Here is a 14,964-nt window from a genome sequence, read left to right as displayed (position 1 = left end):
ATATATATATACATATATATATATATATATATATATATATTTGTTTTACAGTTTGTAGCAATACAGATTTTGTACAGAACAGTATTGCTTAAAATTGAATGAGGTGACACAGCAACACTTCAAGATTAAGTTTAGTATACCCTCCACATGGAGAGCCCGTGTAGCTCAGGGGTTAAGACGCCACTATTAAATCACATCTCCGGTTTGAGTCCGGCCGGGATTATTTGTTGCATCTCTCTCTCCTTCCTTTATGTAATAAAGGCTTAAAATGGCAAAAAAACAACTTGACAATGAAGTATCCTCCACATAGTCTCAGTGTACGTAGAAATTGGCAAAAAACAATTTTGTTCATGAATAAACAAAAGTATCATTTTGTATCATCCCTGGCTCAGTGGCTCTTGGAGCTTTTTAATAATGTGATGGGAATGAATGAAACTGTTAAGGGGATCTGGTCGTGGATTTAAACAGCACTACTTACTCTGATGTTTAAGAAACATGCATATTATGAAGCACAGCTTTGCAGTAGATTGGGGTTTTCTAACTAGCGGCAATATTTTAAAGAATGTAAATAATAACCATCACCTCTCTCCTTCACTATAAGTTTATTCCTCTCTTTCCACCCCTGTTCATACGGGCTCTTTGTTGATCTCTTTCTTCCTCCTTTTCCCCTCTTATCTCTCTCTGTCTCCCTCTTTCATTCCTGTGTGAGCTTGACTCCTGAGATGCTGTCAGTGCTGACAGGTGAAGCAGCAGGGGAGACAGGCTGGCTCGAACGCCAAGCTGCTAGCATGTTAAAGGAGGAAAAATAAACCACACACTCCAGTCAACCTTCCCTCTAGAGGTTTTTGTTCAGGTCCTCTGATTTCCTCGAGAGACTTTCATTCTAAAATGAGATAGAATTCCCGTTCTAACACTGCACCGTCTGCTTCAATTTAGGTAGTATTGCTTTACATTTAAGTACGTTTAAACAATATATCAGTGGACTTTATACCAGCATAGTAATACGTACACTGTCAATTATTACAAGGCAAATTAATGCATTTTGAAAATATTTCAGAGGCTGTTTCTTTATCTCTGACCTTGCCATCCGGGTTTGCAGACAGGCTTGACATCAATATTCACAGCCACATCCTCCTTTGCTCTCTTCTGACCGCAGTCAAAGGCCGTCACCATAATCTTGTAGCTTTGCTGCTTGTCATAGCTCAGCCGCTCTGTGTTTCTGATGTTTCCTAAAGGACACACATACAAAGAGGAAATATAATTTACTGATAGAGGGAAGAATGGTTAGGCTGATTTGGCTATAATAAAGCAAGAAACACTTCCCACTGAGCAGTAATTGAAACTGACTTTGCATTTAAAAAAATGTGCTCCTTGAAAACGAAACATAGCTCTTTGTTTTTATTGAAGCCTTTTACTGGAAACTGAAGGTCCAGTAACCTTGTATTGCGTTTGAAAATCGGAGCCTCTCCCGCATGATTTCATCTGATTTTGCGCGGAATCCGACCCAGTGGCACCGTCGACAAGCAATAACAATAACTGTCCAACCTTCTCTCTTGCTGTCGTGTTTACTTATGTAGGTCATTTAGAAGCATCAGTATTACATTGAGACGGTATCAAAACCAGTTAAAACACACACAAAGTAACTTTCACAGTACCGTCAAGTAGCATACAGTAACATGTTACTATTGAAAGTAACTTGTGTAGTCTTATAAAGAAATCGTTACAATGAATATACTAACTGGGAGAAATATACAGCATTATAACTGCTTCTTATTCAGAATTACTGAGGAAGAACTACAAAATATCAGAAATGCATCATATCTCAAAGAGAATGCTTGATGGTTGCATGCGTCACCAAAACACTGTTAACTTTGTGCAGAACTTTATTTGTAACCTAGTAGGGCCTGTTTTTAGTGAGCTAGTTTTAATATTACTTTTGTTGCATATTTTTGCAGGGTTGTTTGGATCACACAAAGATATTGTGAAAGCCAAACTCTTGTCCACATTGAGATCCTGGTGACTTCATTACCAGAGCGCTGATTGCAGCAGTTCCTTTGTAGACTGTTTACATATTTCAAAGAACTTGCTAGAGCATCTTAGCTTTGCAGTATAAAATATTATGGGCATGTGAGCTGGTTTTATGAGACCAGTTGAATCCAAAGTTTAAAATAAGGTACAGTAACCCATTCATCTTGCTTCATGAGAGCGGCCCCAGGTGGAGTGAAGACTACTCAACTGTAGCCACCACGGTTCGGGTTGGCTATTTGTCAGAAGTAGACAACACACACAAACAAACACAGACGTAGAGAGAGAAAGAAGAGAAGAGAGAGACTCCTGTGTATTTCATTGATTACTTGACATTTTATATATTGGATGCCTTAAGCCCTAAGTGCATGGGACTAGTATTACCAGGGGTCTGCAGGGGTCTTCACCCATGTCCCCTCTACATGGTTTGAGGAGCCCAACAAGTGTGAAAGAATATTACGGCTATATCGATTCACTAGGGATTACACCCCAGGAAGACTGCTTGCAACAATTCAACAAACAAGTATGTTTTACTGACCGAGCTAAATTTTAACAATGCAGCAGTGCGGTTCATAGCCTCTTTAAACAGAGTTAGCTGTTGGTTGCAACGAATGCTGTACATCACAAAGAACATCAAAGCAGAAACAACACAAGACTTATTCAGAATTATTTTACAGATGATGATTAAACACATAACTTATATGTGAGAGAGATACGGATGTTCCTAAAGATAAACAGCAGGCTTCAAAGCAATGTCATGTTCTCAGTTTGTCAAAGATGTTTCCTATCAGTCGTTCACAGTTTGTCTACGGACATATGAGGACAACTAAAGCTATTTTTGTTGTTAGCATCTGGAGGCTTGGCTGTCACTCTGGTTGCTGTCAGAGAGTAGAGCAGAAAAGATGAAAAGAGCGAGAAGGAGGGGAGGCCAGAGGAGAGGAGTTTTAGTGAGCAGTAATCAGTTCAGAGCACAGCAGTACAGAAAAGAGATGATCTTAAAATGTCAGAGGAAGAAAGGTGACGAGGTCAGAGTCAAACAACTCCTACAGTGACTATTAAACCACAGCTGGTGTAAACAACAGTAACAGTTAAGGAACAGGATTTCAACCAAATGCCACTTTTTCAACAGGTAAGATGATATTTCACTTTAAAAAGACATTTTACTCTTCTTGGTTCATTTGCAGGAAACCTCAAACGTCTTCCTCTCTGGGGATCTATGGTGCCCAGCTGTATTAGGATTTTCTTAATCTCCAGATAGTTATTAACGGGACACCAATTATAGACGTGAAGTTCAGCTTGTCACAAGGAGTACTAGTCAACTTGTGAATACAGTTGCATAATGACTTACGTGGCTCTGGGGGGAGATTTCTAAAGTTTGAAAAATAAGCCTGATGAATTTTGCTTACTGTGCGAGATCTCTCTCATGGCACCAGATAACACCGCTGGGGATACAAACTGTATTCCCTCACATCACAATAAAAGGTAAAACATGAAAGATAGAAACTAAAATGCAGTATATCTGGGTCAGCAGTACTCACTATAGTCTTAACAAGGTATTCATTTAATTATGTTCCAAAAATACAAGCTGCTCACCCTCTGTGTGGTAAATATGCAGAGTATGTGTGCGAATGAAAAGGCGTCCTGAATTGCAGGTGCGTCTACACTGGCAGCAAACTCCATTGCAATTACACCAATGTCAGCAATCCAACCGAATTAACAGCCAAATAAACAGATTTTACCAAACCTCCATGTATTGTATATGGCTAAATATACATTTTTAATTATGTTGGATCTAGGCAAAGTGAATACTATACATCAAAACACAGCAAAGGGATGTTTCACTGGAGCTCAATTTGCCTGTAGCCACCGTGCAACCAACCACATCTAAATTCTGGTTGTTTTTTCGAAACAAAGGCAGTGTTTTCTCCATTCTTAATTCACTGTCTGTTTTAATTTCAATTGACTTGAATCACAGATACATACAAACAAACAAACAAACCCTGACTTAAAGTCATTCTTGATAGTATTTTATTCTTTACACAAAGTTGGTCTATTCATTGTTTGCTCGAACGATTCATCTCAAGATTCAGTCGTCTCAGCATTTCTCATGTCTATCTTTCGTAGAGACTTGTTCATACGAGGTTCAGATGACTGAAAAATATATTTTTACTTTCACCGAGACATTAACCATGCTCTTTGTGCTGTTTTAACTCACGTGTATGAAGTAAATGATCCTTAAAATAACAGCCTTCACCCTAATTTGTTTCAGTTGAGAAAGCAATCTCCCCCCAAGGTGAGATTTAGTAGCTGCTGATTTTTTTCTGAGCACTTAAGGACTTCTCATCCATGTTGGCTTAAAAATTACAGTTCAAAGTTAATTCCTAAAGATGCTCAATGCGTAATTCAGAGCATATTCAGAGCATCAGAGATTGAGGGATTGCCTCCACACGACTCTCAACATGACGGCGGCTCACAGCGCTGTCAGAGCTAACAGCGCTGACAGAGCTAACAGTGTTTTCTTGAGGGGGAACTGGAGAATGGGTGCTACGCCATCAGTATGAGAACATTGCAGAGCGGCTGCCATTAGCTAACCAGTGCGGCACACTCATATGCACTAACATGCACTAAAAGGCATATATCTCTATATTTGCTTAAGTAGACATTACTCCACTATATCTTTACATAGCAAATAGTTGTTTGCTGCTATATTAATGCTCTGAATGTTGCATAGAGAACCTTTAAAGATGACCTGATGTACAATTGTGTGTGTGTGTGTGTGTGTGTGTGTGCGTGTGTGTGTGTCACAGAATTAGTGGCCCTTCAATGTATTTGAATTTAATAAAAACTTCCCAAGAACAAAGCCTCCAGGCACGCAAACGGACTCTCGCTGTGCTATCCTAGTTTCCCTTCTCACAATGACACACATACTTCATACCTAATCACATCATTTATAACTACAGTCCAGTCTCTCATTCAGCCAAACACACATAAATGCACACACACTTACCATTGCGGTCTATTGCAAATGGCGTCCCTGCAGTGACAATCTCATAGTTGCAGATCTGGCTGTACTGTGGTGAACAGTCTTGGTCCCAAGCTTCCACCTGCAAATCATAACAGTACGTTTCCTCCCAGTTCTTGACCAACACTAAATATCCCAAATGTTCAATCTAATAATTTTTTTGTGGAATTATTAAACCTTCTTACTGCACATTTATATGTCAGGTTGATTGTAACAATACAACAATGATGCAAAATGTAACATGGCTAACTACGTATATAACACCAACTTTAATATATAATATCTAAATACCTGCAAAATGCTGTCGTAGATTTTGCCCTCTGTTACCGATGCCTTGTAAAGTGGCTCCCGAAACACGGGGCAGAACTCATTGACATCATCCACCTGGATGTGAACCACCGCCCTGAGTGGAGGAAGGAATGAAAGAAAGAGGGAGCAGGGAGGGAGGGAGGGAGCACAGTAGGAGGGATGCAAAGAAAGTGGAGTGGAAATGATTGATGAAGAAAAGGGAAAAAAGGACAGTGAGAGAAGAGTTGGGTGGAGGATGGGAGAGTGGAGAGAAGGAAAAATCTCTTTAAGTCATTGAAATTAATTAAGAACAAAAGTATTTCACTGTTTATCTTAAGAACGAACAGTGGTTAGTTGAAGGCAGAAGATGCTCGTGGATTCTTCCTTGTCTACCGACACAAGCTCATCCACAGCAGATCCTGCAAAGCCATATTGTTTTTTTAAGGTACTAGTTGGTACTACTTCACTATCTCCTTCCCTATAGTCTGATGCAAACACACACGTAAAGCCCCAATCTCATCTGCCGGAATAAACTGATATTATTAATACACTCCGATAACATTTGTGCACTTAAGTCTATAAATGGAGCAATAATTCAGATCATATCATTACATTTTCACTCTCGGTGACCTTCGCTGACAACAACTCGCGGTGTATCTGAAGAAGCACATCTGGCTAATTAATAACATTAGCCTAATGAGGCCTATTTAGAATGGCATGCTGTGATAATGTCACACTCTCACACGCGTACAATTCTTGTCATTCATCATCCACTGGTGAAATTCATCACAGATCCCTGAGCTGATACATTTATCTCTCTCTCTTCTTCCTTTTAGTACCAAGCCTGCAGCCGCCTATTTTCGCAGCTCCTTGTCTCCGAGTGAAGGACCAGAGGGTTTGATTTGCTGCTGTCCATGCCATTCTGCCTGTCTGTCAATCTCATTCACATACCACTGCCACACACACATGCAGACACACTTAGTATTGATGGGCCATTAGGGGGACACATCCTGAGAACAGAACTGCAAGTCTCAGCTGAGACTGCTGCCGTACTGAGAGATCTTGGGGAAAAGAGAAAGAAGATAACTTACAGTAGAAACAGCAGACAACATCTAATTATAGATTTAAGGTATTTTTCCTCACTATTTTGAGCTGTTGGTGTAAAATATAAAGGTTTTCTATTTTTGTATAAACACCTAACTTAAAAATCTATTTAAAAGGGGGGGTTTATTGTATTGTAATACATTGAGGGATATAGTTGTAATCTTTGCCTAAGATGACAAATTCTGAAATCATAATTTCCAATGCACACTCCAACCCCGTCCTCTCTAAAGCAGGGTCCTAAAACCACAGGTGAACAAATCACGTCTGACAACTTTGCAGTTGTGTCAACACGTTCGGATCCATTTGAGTCATGCTTGAAAATAATTCAAAATAAGTGAGCATCATATCACTTTTTTGTACATTTTATTCTAGCCATTCAAATATTCATTTGTATAAAGCAGGTAGAAAGTACACCACTAACATCAGTATAATGCAGTATATAATAGTGTTGGTGAGGCTCAACTTATGAAAGTTTCTCTTTGTTTTTCATATATTTTGTGAGAACTTAATATGAGTTATTAATGCAGCTGCCTTTGCAGCTTTTGAGTTAATATTTGTTTGTATGTCATCTTTCTTTTACTTTGTCCGCCCACTTTAAGTCAGAATTACTCCCACAGCCAAACAAGTGAATCATGCAAAGATAAAGAATAATTAGCCGTGTTCGACAGCTTTAATACAGGGTCTGACAATTTCCATTTTCATAACAGAGTTTTTAGGCAGCATAAAGAAAGTTTTAGAGATACAAACATATCAAATAGTCGATGGATGAAGTATTGATAAGGTCACAATGTGTAAAGCTTTTGCATACAAAAAAACTACAATGTTGTAAAAGAGTTAAATGAACACTTTTCTGACATTATGTTAACACAAATTAACAATTTAAGCTTCAGACAAAAATTATTTGTTGCAAGGCAAGTGTACTAACTTGTAATATACTGTAACATATTCCTGTTATTTTGTAAATCCACCAATATTTTTTGTCTCACTCTTAGTAAACCGGGACAGTACGCAGAAAGCCATTGTTTGGGCAGAAAAACACGCAAAAAAGCATGTTTGACAATATCTGTCTTATTGACAGCAAAATCAAACACACCCACAAAAAATTAACAAACACTGGTTATTAACTCACTTGTGGGATTTCTTCCAGTCGGCCCCGCTGGGTCCGGCCCCACAGTCGTAGGCCTGGATTATGAAGGTATACTCTTTCTGGCTCTCACAGTCCACAGGGCTACTGGCCCGCAGGACTCCCTCTCCTGATGTGCGATTCAACACCACTGCCTCAAATGGAGCATCCTGGCCATAGATCTTAAAGGCACAAATCTCCCCTGAAAAGACATGGAAAGATGCATAAATGATGGGATGTTTTATTTTACAGTAGCAGAGATAACACCGTTATTTTAGCGTTCCATGCAGTATTTCCTATCTTAAGCAGGGATCCATGCTAGATTTCTTAATTGGGGTACAATTTGTGAGAATGTCACCAAAACTTGTTTATTCTCCTTTTGTGCCAAAAATGGAGGCAGCATTTTCTTTGTACTGTATATATGACATACACCAATGCTGATTAGTGAGTTAGGAGAAAATTAAAACACAAACAAAAACAGTGTGAAGATATTCAGAGAGAGGGGGAGACACAAACATCGAGTTAATATGAAAAATTCCGGCATATTTTAACACTTTTTTTTACAATTTGAGGAGGAAAGTAGTTTGTGTATCAGCCGGACGTCTAGATTATCCCTAATCTTTATCCCAAAGTTAAAGAGTAGTAAACCACGTCGTTCTAAAGACAAAATATTACGGGCTTCAATATGTCTGTTCCCCTACAGAGGCTGAACATGTTGGTGACACTGAGGATGATGAATATGGAGGCAGTCACATCGCACTGTGTGAGAAACACAGTCTGACACTGCACTTCATTTCAGATCGACGCTGCTTGAACAAACATTATTAAAAATAGCATGGGAAACATTTTCAATATCTGGACTAATCATTCACTCAGTTTTCCTTCACGACATTGCTGGTAAAAGCTTTTATGTATTTTTTTCTTTTCTTTTTTTTAAAGCTTTGTTTTGTCTCCCTGTGATTTTCTCAAACCCATAGCTACCGGACAATTGAAGTTCAACGCAACAATGGGTAATGAGCTAAAAAAATACACAATGCTGACATTTTGCTGACAGCACAGCTATCAATTCAAATTTGAGTCCAAGTCTCATTTCTGGACACAATGATCTTTGTCAGCAAGAGCTGCTCACAAAAACACAGTATCCAGCTCCTGGGGTGTATTGAGGAGAAAACTAATTTCTGATATGTGTCAAACTGTGAAAGCTCAACAAAGGATAGAAAATTGTCTTGTCCGCAGAGTGCTCTACCGTACACGCCGAGTGCATTGTGTTTGTCTGACGTTTGTGTGTGTTTCTGTGTGTAGATCTGGTTGTGAGTCATCTGTGGAGTTCATCCCCTGCACAAGTGTTCATTTCAGGGATTTGGAAAATCTCCTTGCACAGGGAACAAAAAGCTGCAGCGCTCTGACCCTCTGCTGGCTGATATCTCTCAGAACATAGTGGGACACAGCAGCAACAAAAAGCTTCCTAGCTAAGGGAATTCTCCTTGCATGCTCAAAGCCCACAGACAAACACAAAGACAAAGTTCCCTCTCGCCACTGGCTTCTTTCCACTTCTGTCCCCCCTTGTCTTAATACCCCACCGTCATGTGCAAAGTCTTTCATTTTCTATCTCTGACTTCCTTTTAACCTGATTCAACTTTTCACACCCCCTTCTTGGTTAAATAATGATGATGCCAAGCACAGTGGGCTTCAAGGGTAGATCCCCCAAAACAATTTTCAAGATGCCTGGCCCTCGTATTGGCCCCTTTGAGGTTGGTTGAGGTTTGTTATCAAGATGAAAATGTCTCCAATATGGCTGTGGTATGTGATGGGGACAGTTCGTATAGAAAAATAATACTAAACACAGCAGGTGGTGGACGAAAGGTGATAAGCATGGTGTTGACCCTGCCTGTACGGACAAACAAACTGAGCAAATTTGATCTTCGATGGGACCAAAGGGAGAGGAATCTGGTTTGAAAATACCACCGATTATAATATACTGGTGCAGCCCGTATACATAAACTTTGACTTAGTGTTGGGGAGCAGTAAAAGGTAGTTCCACCTAACAGTTTGGGGATGGATGCAAATCCATTTTCCGCTCCATTTGTTGTAGCAAATTCATTTTTCAGGATTACATTTTACAGGAGAACGTAACAGAGTCATGGAGTGTAGGAAGGATGGAGAGAGCAAAAGAAGAGGAGGGAGAGAGAGAGATGAGGAGGAGGAATGTGATGTGCCAATGTATATGTAAATATAAATGACAGAAATTTCAGACGGATTCCAACTGTGTCAGCAAATGTGCACTTTACGCACACACATGCACACTTTCTTTCCTGCCACTTAGTTTGCTTCTCACCAGCTCCAAGCAGAGGGAACACATTAATTTCACCCCCGTTGAGGTGTACGGATGAAGTGAAGTCTAATCCTTTGGCCTATACGTCACCAGGGAAAGGGGTCGCTTTTCAAAGTAAACATCATAGATTTCTGTTTTGGGGAGTTGGGCCTGTTGCATTGGCAGTTTGAGAGTAAAGTGGAAGAGTCAGCAAAAAAATGATTTGATAATAACATTCATCTAAAATAGATGGTACTCCGTAGAAAGCTTGAGCGGCATAAACTACATCGACAGAAAACGTCAAGCTGTCAGGGAACATGTATTTCACGGGATGTTAAATTGCCAATATAACGGAAAAGGACAAGAGGAAAACAGTTAATGAGAAAATAATACTCCACACCTAACACGATGTCAAACGGAGCCGAAACAAACGTTTCTACTCCTACCGTGAGAAACAGTAGTTGGCAGAGCATTTCATTTCTTACTAGTTTATTAAATTATTTGTTGGATTTAACAATTGCTTACACTTAACTTTTAATATTCATGAATGTTTTTAAAGGGATGGAAATAATATTATGTCAAATAAAGTGTAAGTCCAATTGGCTGAATCAGCTTCCCATATTTTCCTGAAGGCCAGTTGTATAGATATTGCTACATGCCATTTGTGTACTGGTACACTTTAATTTGTATCACTTGGTTGTTGTGATTACTCTCTCACTTTATGTGAGCACGTTGTGTGTTTGTAATCTGAGTCAACTGCACAACATTTCATGTCATTAAAAATGATTGAATACTCCCGAAAAAGTGTCAAATGAAACCAAAGTGGTTCATAAAAATGTCAGTGATATTAATGACATTACACGTTTAAGATCAAAAGAAAAACTTTAATGAATGAGGGTTCCTCCACTGACCAATTTATAATGCACATTTAAAAAAAATGTATACAAACACACTGTTGGTTGTGGTGACATGCATATTTAATGTTGTGTACGATATTGTTCAAAGCATTTAATCACATTTCAACAATGTGAGTAAATTATCCAGAAGAAATAAACTTTCTACATGGAAAATATTTGATAAAAAAGATAAAATCAACCTTAATATCAGTGAGCTCATAGGTGTTTCTTTCTGTTTTTGATTACAAAAAAATAAAAAAGCTTGCAGCTCTAACTACAAAGAAAGGCTAAAATTAACTTTGAAAAAAACATATTTTAAGTGACTTCACAACACTGATGGATTCTCATACATACCTTTTTCACAACGGACATTTTAATAATAGCAGGAAAAGCACAGGTGTTTCGACAAACGAGAGCTCTGCTCAATTAAAGCTCCTCAGTACACGAGTACGCACAATCTAACACTTTGTTAAGGTTATTCTTCAGACCTGTGAGGTTAACACCTTGGAGCTCTGTCACGCAAGTGTCATCAGTCATTTCACAATCAGCACCAAAATGTAATGACCCAGTGTACAAATGGCAAATACTGAAATTCAATATAGGAGTCTGACATACTGTGGAGATGATTAACATGCAGGTCAACCATTATAGTAATCTCAACAGGGTGTGAAAAGGGAATAACTGTTTTGAAATGACAGGCCTTATCTCATGATGCAAAACAGCCCACACTATAACTACGCTAACATGCTCATTACAATGCAAGCAAGACCAAGTATACAGTACAAAAAGACAAACTGAGGTCAGGACCTGTGATTTAAATTGCTCTCTTCATCTGGAGGTTTTGGGCGATTCACCCCCTGATGCCAAGAAGACAATTATGTCAAATAGACAGGCTGCTTAAGTCCTTTGGGTTAAATGAGAGGTGCAATTTTTTCTCATCAGCATGAAAATGAAAGAACATGTCATGCTGTCCAATAATGTGACCCACGGGTAACATGAGTGGAAACAAATTAGGGCGAAAAAAATGTATATCTGGAGTGAAGATCAAATGCTTCACTGATTAGTGTGCTACAACAGGAAACATCTGTCCTCTTCAGATTTGAGCAGTTACCATTTGATGTAGCACCTTGCATCACGACTGCGATCCTGTGACCTGCACAACAAAATATAAGGAGTGACTTTCTAAAGCAGTGGTTCTCAACTGGTCTGGACCCACCATCACCCCTTCATGACAAGCCGCAATCCAAGTTTTCAACTTCTCAAATTGATTTAATGAAAAGATGGTGCAGTTTGAACCTGAGCTGAAAATGTCCTCTGCAGTCGTAGTAGTAGGGAGCTCTCTGGTGCAGAGAAATTGTTCCCGTCACAAAACACACTGAGGTTTTTTGCCCTCTTTTTTCCTCAATGTAAGAAAATCCATATCTCATGTATAGTCGGTGTCAAACGTGCACTTCGCCATGCTCAATTAGCACATGAAAATAAACTTTGTGGGTGTTGTTCTATACTGTGAAATGACGGGTGTCTATTAGCATTACAAGGTATTAACGCCAAATACTGTTAATTAAGGAGTGTAAATAACTCCGCTGCATAAAAAATCCCCTTCAAAATAAAAGCACAGGATTTTTTTTTTTCAGGCAAAGGCCCACGACCCACTGAAAACGCGTCCGCAACCCACTTTTGGGTCGCGACCCACCAGTTGAGAATCACTGTTCTAAAGTACTGAAATCCTCCAGTGAGCCCTCTTTCTCTGTCGAGCCTCAACAGAGAAAGAGGAAATTCAATCATGTTAATTCCTCTTCTTAATCAAATACTGTTGTGACTCCATCTGTTGTGTCTGTGCACGAATGTCTGTCTCTCTGTAGAGCATTAGACATGAATGCTTCAGTATCACGATTTGACCGTATACAGTATATGTGTGTGTGTGTGTGTTGAGGGGAGCTGTAAGACCTTGATTAAAGAGAGTTTCTAAGCAGACTGAGTATCAGGTTTTAAGCCCTGATTCCTTCACTCTCCTGCCCTCGGTACTGAGACAACACTCACCCCCTGTTTCTCTTGTTTAATTAATCACTGGATTACATTTCATCCCACTGACACAGATACACCCTAACCGCACACGCAAACACATGCATACACAACATACATTATTAAGTTCATACACTGATAAATTAATTCCACACATACTGCTCATTACGCACCTGAGCTCCAGAAATACACACAATGGATAAAAATTTAAATCATTTTGAGGGTAAAGGGCTTCATTACAGTGACATTTTATTGAATCAGCTTTTGCTCTGTGTGTGTAGTTAAAAACTACAAATCTATACAAGATCCTCCTCTCTCAGGTATAGCCAGCAGTATATTGAAAATATTAAGATTCTATGAAACAAGTCTTCCTTTTTAAAAATATATTCCAAAATATTTTTAGAAATTTGCAGTCTAAAATGTCACCAGGTTTGTGTTTTTCCCGGTGTAATCTTTTGTACATTTCATTGTAGACATAACAGATTTCCACCATGAATCTCTAAATACCCGAGTGGCAAGTGGAGCACATGGCTGTGTGAGCAAACAAGGGTGTTATAAGTCTCTTGCTCAGGAGCTTATATCACTCCAGCTGCACCCGCTAACTTCTCAGAAGAAAGACAATTTAGACGTGAGAACCAACTTTCTCTAGCTTCAAAACTTTCTCCAGACTGACTGACTATGTTTGTATGCATTAGGATGTGGACTAATGAATTGTAATGTGTGTCTATTAAATTGTAATCTCGGTATTTTACAGAAATAAATGTTCATAATTGCATAAACCAAGTCAATATTTTTGAGATAACATTTTTTATAGATTTGTTCTTTCAGGGATAAGGGTGGGTTTGAATTGTAAGTGTAATTTTATGTGTGATATGTGATTTTGGTTTTGAATTTGAATAATAATAATTTAAAATATATATAGAAACTCTAATATTACGAACTTAATTTTTTGCATCACGGTTAGACATTTGTTGTGTACATGAAGGAGTATATCTGCCTTAATGGTGTTGGAGTTGTTGGTGTAATGGATAGTACATCTACTTTACACTGGATTTGTTTTTAACCTTACATTGATTTAAAATGTAAAAATTACTGAACGGCTGAACATTAGAAAAAAAAGGCCCCCCTTTACTTTTGCAGTTCTAGTTTAGTGAGTGAGGTTGGAAGAGGAAGATGAGGATGAAAACAAGTGAGGGTTCACGGCCTTCAGCTAAGCCTTCCTCCTGTTGGCTTTAATTGGGATTTTCTCTGTTCTGTCTTGAGGTTGATGAGGACACGATAACGACACTGAGCGGCAGGCAGTTAACTCGAGGATAAGTTTTCAAATGTCAGTGGTGCTTCTATTGATGCGTTTCTGCCTTATACGTCTTAATAAATCTGTAAACTTTACTCCACTACTTCCTACCAAAGACACTTCTGAAAAAGAGACACAATTACAGAAGCAAAGTAAATTGATTAGAAAAGTCATGCTATACGAATTCGAGGTCAATATTGGGGGAAAGAAATTGCTATATGACAACATAATATGATCTATTTAAAGTTCTGCATTAGCACCCACAGTCTCCAACTCTTTAAATATCAACAAATACATATGTTATTTATTGAAATAAATCAGGTATGGCCTTTAGGCAGCATTCAAATACTTTATAGAGTTCTTCAGAATCAAGCTGCAACAGTAAAATATCTCCTAAAATGTTTTTCCAAGACCGGACATTGTCAAAAACACTAGCATCTATTTTGACGCCTCATTTTCCTCCAGAAAAGTCAAACTCCATTGATCTCCATTGATTTCTTAAGAGTCTGTTGGCAGTCTGAAATGCAACAGGCTAGTTTTCACACAACGCTTGTTTGTGTGTGTTTGTGTGTGTGTGTGTGTGTGTGTGTGTGTGTGTGAGTGTGTGTGTGTGTGTGTGTTTCTGTGTGCATGGGTACATGCATTCGTTGACCGGCACACTCACAGCAGGCTCACAGTCAGTTAAAGAGAGACATGGAGGAGCAATTCATCACAGTCTCGCTAGGCTCTTTCGGAAAGCCGGCCACTTCCTAATTGCATTTGGGAGATTGTAGCACTATCCACTTGACCTCAGGGTGACACATCAACAGCTCACACAGTCAGGAGGCACATGCACACACACACACACACACACACACACACACACACACACACACACAC

General features: G+C 39.0%; 1 protein-coding gene across 1 annotated transcript in view; it reads right to left on the bottom strand.

Annotated features, from left to right (window-relative positions):
- The window catches only part of LOC116387731 (calsyntenin-2-like), a 126,535-nt gene that overhangs the window by 35,843 nt on the left and 75,728 nt on the right, over nucleotides 1-14,964 (bottom strand). Inside the window, exons 3-6 of the mRNA XM_031855075.1 lie at nucleotides 7,569-7,764; nucleotides 5,339-5,450; nucleotides 5,033-5,129; nucleotides 1,080-1,229 (exon numbers count right to left, since the gene is read on the bottom strand). Coding sequence (XP_031710935.1) covers nucleotides 1,080-1,229; nucleotides 5,033-5,129; nucleotides 5,339-5,450; nucleotides 7,569-7,764 — 555 coding nt within the window. The remainder of the gene's footprint in view (nucleotides 1-1,079; nucleotides 1,230-5,032; nucleotides 5,130-5,338; nucleotides 5,451-7,568; nucleotides 7,765-14,964) is intronic.

The sequence above is a fragment of the Anarrhichthys ocellatus genome, unplaced genomic scaffold (assembly GCF_004355925.1).
Source record: "Anarrhichthys ocellatus isolate YVR2014 unplaced genomic scaffold, GSC_Weel_1.0 scaffold15, whole genome shotgun sequence".
NCBI classification, from domain to species: Eukaryota; Metazoa; Chordata; class Actinopteri; order Perciformes; family Anarhichadidae; genus Anarrhichthys; species Anarrhichthys ocellatus.
The sequence above is the reverse complement of the archived record's forward strand: the minus strand, read 5'-3'. Positions and strand labels throughout refer to the sequence as shown.